The 10,705-nt window shown below is 43.0% G+C and overlaps 1 protein-coding gene and 1 non-coding gene across 2 annotated transcripts; both read left to right on the top strand.

The window, feature by feature from the left end:
* The first annotated feature begins 837 nt into the window (after window positions 1-837).
* On the top strand, window positions 838-909 carry trnap-ugg. Its single transcript has one exon. It is a non-coding gene; the product is annotated as a tRNA-Pro (tRNA).
* A 1,162-nt stretch (window positions 910-2,071) lies between these two features.
* LOC118228221 (glutathione S-transferase P-like) lies at window positions 2,072-7,124 on the top strand. The gene is made up of 7 exons (XM_035419566.1): window positions 2,072-2,195; window positions 3,195-3,230; window positions 3,958-4,064; window positions 4,472-4,559; window positions 4,685-4,788; window positions 5,187-5,288; window positions 6,280-7,124. Coding segments are annotated over exons 1-7 (627 nt in total). The 5' UTR covers window positions 2,072-2,194; the 3' UTR covers window positions 6,469-7,124.
* Window positions 7,125-10,705: the final 3,581 nt, after the last annotated feature.

The raw sequence follows: 10,705 nt of genomic DNA, 5'->3' as shown, positions 1-10,705 counted from the left end.
TCTTATTTACTTATTTATTTATTCATTCATTCATTCATTCATTTATTTATTTATTTTACAGCTGCTTGGTCATGACTCAAAGCGGTACAAATATAGGCTACCAGCTACGATTGCATCGTACAGCTCTGTCACAAAAGTATTTTCTGAAGTTCATATTTAGTGGTTACAAGTTTGGTGTATCAAAAATAGTAAATATTTGAAATTGCTTAACAACAGTTTACCAAAACGGCACTGTGCGCCTATAATTTGTACGAGGTGGGTTACCATGGGTTTTAACTTGGTCGTTACGCGCCTCTGAGTGGTAAAAATATACAACTACAATGAACCCCAGAAAGAATATGCGGGTATTTCACCATGAACTGACACTGTTCATCTGTCGGGTTGGTTTTTTCTGAAACTTATTTTAAAAGAAGGCCAACAATAACCCGTAAAACCTTATCAAAGTCGCGTATTGCACAAAGGGAAAGAGTAGGCCACGATAAGATCAGATTGAAAAAAAAAATTAAACATGATAAAAAACCTGTTATATTATCGAGACTACAATCGGGATAACCATCCATTATGTATGCATTCAGACATCGAGATATACAAGAACAGGCATTCAGAGCATTCTGGCGGATGGACATAAATTTTAATCAAAATGAAATTACGATTCCCTGGCATCAGGGGGAAATAATACAAAACCATGGGAAATATATGATTTTTAAGTTACAGCGTGAAAGGAAATGAGCTAAAGAAACGCGCGCTGAAAAAGCACTGAAACGAACAACTCATTTCCTTTCCTAACACTAACGGATCTACAGTATATCTACACACATTTTCCCCTCGTTGTACTATGGCTCGTTGGTCTAGGGGTATGATTCTCGCTTTGGGTGCGAGAGGTCCCGGGTTCAAATCCCGGACGAGCCCGTGTTTTGTGTTTTTTCTCTAAGAAAAGACTCACCTGAACTTGTTTTCACAACACACAGGAGCAAGGTTGATGTCGTCAAGCCCGAGTTGGTGCAGCACTTATTACATACGAATAAATAAATGTGTTTATTTATCAATATTTTGTTGTTGCACTGTGCAAGAATGGGCAAATATGTTACATTGGACCATACCGCTACAGCATATTGCTCATTCACGATGACTTAACACGAACATGCAAGACAAAGACCTGCGTGACATAGACCAGCACAGACATGCGTGACCTGTTCAGCAGGGCTGCACACATCACAGATTGTAATCATTACATAACCCTGTGATTGTGCCAGCATTATACTGCTCCATGAATAGTTTTGAATTGCATGTCGTTTCTGTCATTTTAATATTTGAAAGAAAGTACTTCAATATACTATCATTCTCTGTTTATTATATGTGTGTTATGTAATCAGCCCCCCCCCCCGTGTCAGGTTCCACTCAAGGTTTTTTCCTATTTCCAGCGATGGAGTTTTTCCTTACCACTGTCACCATAGACATGCTCTTGATCTCTGTAAAGCCGCTTTGTGACAGTGCCTACTGTACAAAAGCACTGTACGATTAAAAATTTATTGACTGACTGATTGACTGATGCTTTGTGTGAAGAACTTACCAGTGGACAATTTACCAGTTTCTTAATTAGGTGCTTTTCATGTTTTAGACCTGGGGTCCCCAGTCTTATCCAGAAAGGGCCAGTGTGGCGCACACATCTGATTCTACTAATCAACCACTAGAGTCTTTGCCAACACCTTGATTAGTAGGATCAGGTGTGTGCATCCACTCTGGCCATTTCTGGATAAGACTGGGGACCCCAGGTCTAAAACATGAAAAGCACCTAATTAAGAAAAAATAACAGCCTGTTAAAATTCAACTAACAGCTTGTTAAAATTTAAACTTGTACGTTCAGTATGGATGGACTCCATTGTTATAACTGGTGCAAGTGTTTTTGAAAGCTTGGCACCAACTTTAATTGTATCATATGATATGTTTGCACTCTCCGGACCTTACCGTTTATGACACCTGACGCCATTTCTTTGTCGATGCACGACAACCCAGCGATGGGAGTGGGTGGGTTGGGTTGGGTTGGGTTGGGATTCAATCTCTCTGTCACAATGACTCAGCAGTTTCGTGTGCAGGAGGCGCTTATAAAAGTGCGAGGCGGGTACTCGATCTCACAAGTACCAGTCGTATCTCTCAAGGACAGATCGTAGCAAGGCGTATCCTTTGGACCCCAAAAAAGTAAGTATAGTGGAAATTATTGCATTGTAACCTGACATTTGTGCAAAAATTCTGTTTTAACTCTCAAGACGATCCACTAGAGTTTTCGCCTCACTTTTTCTACTTTGTTGCAAAGTTCAGCTCATATCGACGATTGTGTTGCTGCGTATCCGGCGGCAGCTAACTTTGCACGCAGAAATTACAAACTTTAATGTGAGTTGACTTCTGTTGCAAAATAAATAAACGCATTTGGCAAAGCAAGTCAAAATAAACCCAACATTTGAACATTTAGTCGCCAAGTTTGTTAAATGTTTATGGTAAATTAACCATGTGGTTTTAGCGTATTCTTACTTTAAATCGAAAGATTTAATCTCCGGTTCAGTCTGGTGGCTTGCAGAATTGTGTGGTGGCTCGCTGCCGAATTACGTAATGCAGCCGTTTCTATTCGTTGACAACCAACGCCTGAAGTGCAGTTGATAGTTGCACTGTATGTATCCTCTTTACGCTGTATCTCTGCTCCGAAGTTGTACTGATTTCTCTGGTTAAGGAGTGAACAGCGTAACTCCTTTTAATGATTAAATCACCGGACTCGTTTTAAAAGACATGCATATTATGAATGAAAAGAAAGTTCGGTTGACAGACAAAAGGGGACGCTTGGCACCCGAAAAGATTGTAGTTTGTAATCCGTACCATATTCCTGACTTCACAATGGAGGCCCCTTGTCCCAGAACACTTGACCTAGTTGCGCGAGAATGCTGCAACACGCGGAAGCAACAGATGTCTCCAACTGAAATCTGTCTGAATGCATATTTCGGCTAGATCGCGCCCCAGCTTTCGATCTTGAGATACGGCTAGAAAACGGTTACTCCAGTATGACAAAGGGGAAGGAGAACAGAAAGAAGAGATTTTGATGTGCGTGCAGATGTGGCTGTGGGGGTGTGGCCTGTGTTCACACTAGACTGCTTGAACAGGTTCAGCTTCCCGCAGCACTGACACCTTTTCTTCACTTTTCTTTGCAGTGGCTCCCTACACCATCACCTACTTTGCGGTTCGAGGTAGGCGACCAGTGCACGTTTTGCATGTACACATCCTGTTGCCAGGGTACATGACTGGCTGTGTGAATTGTGAACAGTGATTTAAATTGTGGCTACATTGCAGGGTGTGGAAAAGGCTTTTGGCTGTGTCCGTGTGTGTGCGTGCGCATGTACATGCATGTGTGCATTAAATTATCCATATTGAACCATGCGAACCAAACTATCATTGGTTGATTCTTATTACTAGACATGACCAGTGTTCTCACTTTTACAGTAACTGCTGTTGCTGGGTGTTATTGATTGAAATAGGGTGCTTACAACATTATCCACTGCAAAAAACCTGTCGGCATGGAAACACTCCCTCAAGCTCACTCCCTGTCTGTCTGGGGTGTGCGTGTGGAAGGATTGAGGTCAAACGGGACACATGACTTGGCTTTGGGGGTGGGGGTGTGTGCTTCCTCCTGACTGATGTAAATGCATCCTCCTGATTGGTTCTTCATAATACAATCGAAATGTGATTCAAAGGAATTTTACTTTTGCAGTCCAATGATTTTAATTTAAAGTTTTTTTTGGAATGTCTGCAACACCCCCACCCCTCCTTCACCCTAGCAGTGATTCCGGGCCAAATCGTGTACACCGTAGGAGCGTTGAGGCCATGCTAAATAAGCGGTCTGAGGAAAAGGCCTGTTTAGGCAGCTGTGTGTTATGATGCGCTTTTGATGGGCTGGGCTTGCCTCCCGCGGGACAGGGCGATGTGGTTCCATGCGGATTGCGCTCTCCGACCTGGGACAGGAGTGGAAGGAGACTATCTTAAGTTTTGACGAGTGGACGAAGGGGGATCTGAAGGCGAAATGCGTAAGTGGAGCGTCTGAAAGTCATTCGAAGATCATGCGCTTGCTGTAAAGACCCTTGGGCTCGAGTAGTCATGCATGGGAGATTATGGCGCACAGTCCTACTCTGATGCTGCATGAATGCAGAGTCTGTTTTAAAACTTTCTGAAAGACCAACTTTAAGCTTCCTTTGAACCCTTTGGCTCTTTCCTTTGAACTGCTAATTCTATAACCATCTTTATATACCTATTTACTTATGTTGCACAGAAGTGTTGGAATAAGCGGACACCTGCTCTTTGACTTGCCCTGTGATTGGGTGAATTCTGACTACCAGTGTTGACTGGAAGGGGCGCAGGTCCTTGACTAATTGCCAAGTGAATGTGCTGTCAGATCTTGGGGAACAGCTTGGTACAATGAGTTGATCTCTTTCAGGTGTTTGGCCAACTGCCAAAACTTGAGGATGGTGACCTTGCCCTGTTTCAGTCCAACGCTATCCTCAGACATCTGGGCCGCAAGCATGGTATGTTTTCACTTACTGAGTTGTGAAAAGCCGACTGGAGCATTTATAAGTAAACCCTAATGCACATTGTTAGACTTTAAACCTCCTCATTCTGTTTTTTTTTTTTTTTCCCTTCTATGGTGTAGGGGCTTATGGGAAGAATGACAAGGAAGCTGCTCAAATTGACATGATGGTCGACGGTGTCGAAGACCTCCGGCTCAAGTACGGACGCTTGATCTACCAGGAATACGTAAGTCCAGCTACGTGCATGATCGATGACCAAAAGTCCAAGGGGTGCGTGTGTGCGCTACTGGTATACAGCTCTGGAGTAACCAGGGATCAACAGCTGGAAGATCAGTCTGACTCGATTTAAATGAACATTAGTGACAGTACAAGCTTGCACTGCCTCTACAGAGGATCACACTTGTGGTTCTATTGAAATTGTACTTTCATGCGTTCTGATCGTGAGCTTCAGTGCGATTTCCACTCAGCTGGGCTAGATCACCCTGAAAACAGGCTTAATGTTCTCATTTCTAATTGTGCTTGGTTATTTTAGCCCTACCACCTCAGTGCCTTGTATTTCCTGTTTAATTATTCATCTGAATTTATGAATTCACCTTTTTAATACCCCTTGATCTCTTGCCTTAGGATACTGGCAAGGAAGCATACCTCAAAGATCTTCCTGACCACCTCTCCAAGTTTGAAGCTGTTTTGGCCCAGAATAAATCAGGATTTCTGGTGGGGGACAAGGTAAGCCCACCTTTATGTTTTAACTCAAGTGACCAGAGAGCGGATCCCATGGACCATGAATGGTGCTGCTCTGCCCAATGGGAAATGGTAGTCCTAAGCTAGCTGGTAACTGAACGATGTAAATACTGTCCCAGTCCTGCAAAAACTACATGCATTGAACCAGTCCCCACTTGCAGGCCCAATCGGGCTGCAAGGAACAACCCTGAAGAGGCGGTTCCTCGACTGATCCCACAGTTTGACATGAACTTAACTGAACTGTGGCAGAATATGGCTCCCTTCCATATTGAAAGAAGCCCGCTAAACCGGTGCAGCCAGTCGAAATAATGAGCAGTCCCTTCCCCCCCCGTAGCGGTTTGAAAAATGCGGTAATATGAGCGTGGAGGAGGGAGGAGAAGGGAGGGGCGAGTGTAGCTTCCACACGGACATTGAACTGTAGCCCAGTAGGCTACGAGATAAGTGACCGTAATGCGAATGGCAGTTTGGCATTTTCCCAATAGGATCATGCATAACCTTTTGCTATTTTTATGCAGAAAATGCATTATTGTATTTGGTTTTCTTCACATTAGGACTAAAGTGATATATCGAATGGAGACAAGATGCTCTGCTTTAGAACTCAAAATGGGATTTGGTGTTTCACTGGTCCAAATGAGGCAGGATAAGAGAACCAAGACATCAGTGTTATGGATTGAATCCATCTCTTCCTAATAACTTTAGGGGGTTTGGCATTCAAAAGATGTTTCTCTCCCCCCTTGGAAAAGCCCCAGACACAAATCGATACACACCGAAAAGAAGTCTATTAGCTAGCTACATTATAAGCATAAGGGGGGGGGGACGACGACTAATTGTGTTTTTATAATGGTATTTTATTTAAATGTGAATAGCAGCATTTGCATTTTATTTTAAATGTAAGTGTAGTACTACAGCCTCCAATGGCCAAGCAGCTAATTGTTGCCATGGTAACTAACTCCTCCCCTCTTTCCACATTGACCAGGTCTCCATTGCGGACTACGCTCTTTTGGACGTCATGCTCAACCACCTGGTGCTCTGCAGCCACAGCCTGGATAAGTTTCCTTCCCTGAAGAGTTTTGTGGATAAGATGTCCGCCCGTCCGAAACTCAAGGCCTACCTGGAGTCCGATGCCTACAAGAAGTTGCCCATCAACGGAAATGGGAAACAGTGAGGGGCCTGCAAAAGGGAGACATGAATCGAGCAGTTTTGTGTCTCCACTAGCCCTCCTGAGGAAATTACTGCATATTAACTACATTTTCTAGAGGATGTAGATTCTGATGACGATGGTTTAATCTCTAGCTGGGAGAGGGTGGATAGCCTTTTTTTTGGTAATGTTAAAATCCCTGTGGATGCACTGGGGATGTAGGCTGTTTGGGTTTGTCTTGCCACATAGGCCATGTACCTACGTACAGCACGGCAGCTAGCTACCTAGCCAGCCAGCTTATGGCAGCTATGTCTGTTTTAGTCTAAAAATATTCACTGCAATAGTGCACTCATGATTTGCAGTTGATCAGTCTGGCAGTCAAAACGATTGCTTCCAAACTGTTTAAGAGGGTAAGGAAATGCTATTCACTGCATGGGTTATGGTGGTTTTTTGACATGCCTACAACAATTGAAATGAAGTGGCATTCATAATAGCTTAAACCAATACAACTACAGCCTATATCCAGCATGCAATCCATCCTTTTACAATTGAGCCCTGAGGAAAGTTAAATATTTGTACTTGTCATCTCTTTTTACAGTCCTATGAGTAATTGTCCTGTTTGAATTGCACTTAAACTGGTTCTTTGAACGAAAAAATAAAAAAATAAAAACTTTTGAACTGTTTGACAATGTAGTTGTGATTTGTCAGAGCATCCGCTAACTAGTGTTTGTTGCGCAATTGCCATTTCCCAAACCGACCAACTGGCAGTTGACTAATCTTTGTATTCCAGATTTTCAGGGTTGTATGATAAATGTAAATGGCCAGTATAACCTTCACATGACATTACTGAGTGCCTATTTTGTAAACATGGCTATGTCCTCTTGACTTGGCTAAGTCAAAGCAAGAGAACCGACGTGTGACCTGAACCGTGCATGGCAAACCAAATGATTGGGTGTTTTTTTTTTTACGTAAACTGCTGCAATCCTATTGAACACGCTAACTACAGTCACACTTAAGGAATGTAAGTTTGGTTTGTTTGGATGTGTAACTCCTGAACAAATGCAACCAAAGCAGTTTATATTCATGTGGAGAAAGCAAGCCTAGCTACTACGTGCCATCAAATGTCAACTGCCGTAACCCTGACAACATTGCTTTGTCAAATGGCCAATCCACCTTTGTGTAAAAAGAGCTTAAAGGTAGGAGCACAGTATAGCCCACCAGCTTCAGAGGGCACTGTACAGCAGTTCTATGCTCTGTGTGGAAACAGCACTTATCAGAAAGGAGAGACATTTAATTATCGGTCAAGACAGTGAAAATGTTGAAGAGTTTAAGATTTAAATGATTCGTTTTTATACAGGTTTTTACTCTGCCTCTGAAAGAGAAATCAATTCTGGACGTGATTATGTAATCTTGCCTATATTTGCGTCGCAGGACAAGCAATCATCGAGCGGGTCAGTTTTTATCTAGTAACACATCTAATTCAACATTTAATCTTTTACTTAACACAAATATACAATTAAGATCCAAGATAATATATACAGAGAATCATCTAGATTACAAAACTGAATGAGAAGTGGAGCAAATTGAAAAGGGGACATCTTGAAGTATTGTACACATTCTTGCCAAAAAAAAAAACCTATATAAAAGGTCCAGGAAACTGGATTCAAATTGTGGTTTTATTCCTTAGAAGTGACAATTGATTTTCTTAATGTTTCGAGTTTTTAACCCTATTGTAAGCATTAAATTGTAATAAACACGATTACCTTATTGCGACCTGTCCAGCAGATAAGAACAGGGTGGACGTGCATCATGCATTCATTAACATTCACATCTGCAAGTCACATATGTAAACCATTCCTCATTGCTAGGTTAGAGCAGGTTGCCACGTGCAACAACAGACTACCATACGACACAAAAGAAAACAACATAAGCTAGCCTTTGCCATTTTAGGGTAATGTTTAATACCAACGTTGTAACACTGGGCTAGTGTACGCTTGACCTGACTGCCGTCTCAAACTCAGGACATTACACCCAGGTAAAGAAGGGCTTTGATTCCACGTATCTAAGCATCTAAGCATGAAAGGCATTTAATTACTGCTTGCTAACAGGAGGCCTACTTACTGATCCATCCCTCACCTGTTTTGCGACAACTGGGAGTGTCACTAACGGCAACAGTTGGGAGGGAGGTGAAGCGAGGGAAGGCACTGCACCAATGCACTGGCGCTAGAATGTTTTTTTTTTTAGCAAAGCCACATTGTTTTTGTAAATAGTTGGTGAAGTCCTTGCAAGAATAGACACTACAAATATTAACTGTTGGGGTTGTTGCTATATTGTAGTGCCTGTTGTCCTCCCGAAATGTAATCCATTTCTTGTGGTTCTCTTCATTTAAAAAAAAAAAGAAATGTGTTTTGTTTTGTTGCATCCATAGAAGGTGCAATGCTTTATTATAAACAAGCAGTCTCCACAGTGGATGAGTAAATCTATATGGGGAGGGCAAGAGACTGAAGAAGAGAGTTAACAAAATGCAAAGGAAACAATTTGAGGAGAAATGAAGTAGCAAGTAGCACCTAATAAAGTAGGTGTAAAACACACTGATAACAGCCTCACTCTCACGCAGCAAGGTTCAAAATCTGTCACATTTCACCCACAGCTGATGCTGTAGCCGCTAGGCTAATAATACTGAAGAAAATGTAGCTGGAACTGTTGCTTTTCTGCCCTCCCTGGTCAAACGCTGCGTGAGGGCTGGGCTCATAATTGTGCGATAGCACCACCAGGTGGCCAGCCTGCTCTAGCTGGGTCAAGAATCCAGCGGTCCAAACAAGCCTATCAGTTTAGTGGATGCACTAGAGGGTTACCAGTCATCTTAAAGCAATTCTGAGAAAAAAATGAACCCCCCAAAAATCTAAGAAAAAAAATAGATTCCCATAATAATAATAATAATAATAATCATAATAATAATAATAATATGTGCATTGCATTGTCCCCGCAGGCACAATTACATTACATTACATTTCAATTCAGAGAGAGATTTGAAATGATGGGACAGTATATGTTCTTCTTTGTTTACACTGCATTGCAGGTGATTCTGAGGTATCTTGCTTCAGCGTCAGAGGTAACAGAGGTGAGCACTGACTGGTGAGGGTGGGAAAAAAACCCAAAAACGTAGAGTAGGTGAAGTACTTCAACCGTGCAGTAGGGGGCAGCGTCGGACCTTTGTTTCGCCCTCCTATCTCACCGAAGTGAAACGCCAAACTGCACACCAAGGGGATTTCAGCTTCGCAGTGCGCGAGCTCAGGGTTGGACTGAATAACAAAGACAGGAGATAACATGGACCTTTGCATTCTGTGGCTCGCGTTCACGGTGTAGTGCAAATTGTGTAAATGAGCAAAACAACCAGTACTGGAGAGCAAAAGGCTGAGGCCAGGAGGGCATCGAAGAACACAAACTTCACTTCTCACAGCTGTGTGAACACATGAAATTAGTGTCTGATAGTCTTACCCAAAACAAATTTGTCTCCGATGGTTTTGCCCATAAACACTCACAGTCACAAGTACTTTCAGTGACAGTACAAAGCATCTTCATACTATATATGCTGAAAATGGCACCTGATTCTTCTTTCTGAATGCAAAGTTCAGACACAGTATAGCCTCATTAACACTCAGGCCTGTGATCTTCGGGCCTGTGGAGAGAGGGGTCACTGTCAGATTAATGAAAGGTCATACTGGGGGCATGGCTGATTAAGGGTGGGGGGGGGGGGGGGGGGACCCAATTATGATCTAGTGCTGTTAGAGTGGGATTACACGCTTTAGTTTACCTATAAGGCACTAAACAGGAATGTGAGCCAAGATCTTATCTTCAGCAAGGATTAGAGGAAAAGGAGAAGAACAGACCCCAGTGTGTGAGAAATGCTGTTGTGTGTTTCCGTAGAAATGCCCAGAGGCCTCGTCGCTGAGATGTTTCCAGCTCGTCGGGCCCCGCGGCTCTGCCCTGCCGCGTGCGTGGGACAACAAAATGGAGGGCTTCCGATAAGCCGCCAGAGCACACACGTGCTACGTTTCGGGAAATGGCGGCGGGCACGGGAGACGCGAGGGATGAACCGGAGGAGGAGGGAAAATCAATGGGAATTATTCAGGGAAGCGGCGAGCTCGACGCTTTGTGTCAGATTGGAAACGCGTCCCGAGCAGCTCGCGTCACCTCGGGCCGCGTATCGACGGCCTCCAAAACAGCTTTCCGCTTTCTTCCTTCCTTCTTTTTCTTTTTTTTT

This window comes from Anguilla anguilla, chromosome 5, assembly GCF_013347855.1.
Source record: "Anguilla anguilla isolate fAngAng1 chromosome 5, fAngAng1.pri, whole genome shotgun sequence".
NCBI lineage: Eukaryota > Metazoa > Chordata > Actinopteri > Anguilliformes > Anguillidae > Anguilla > Anguilla anguilla.
This window is presented reverse-complemented; position numbering and strand designations above follow the sequence as displayed.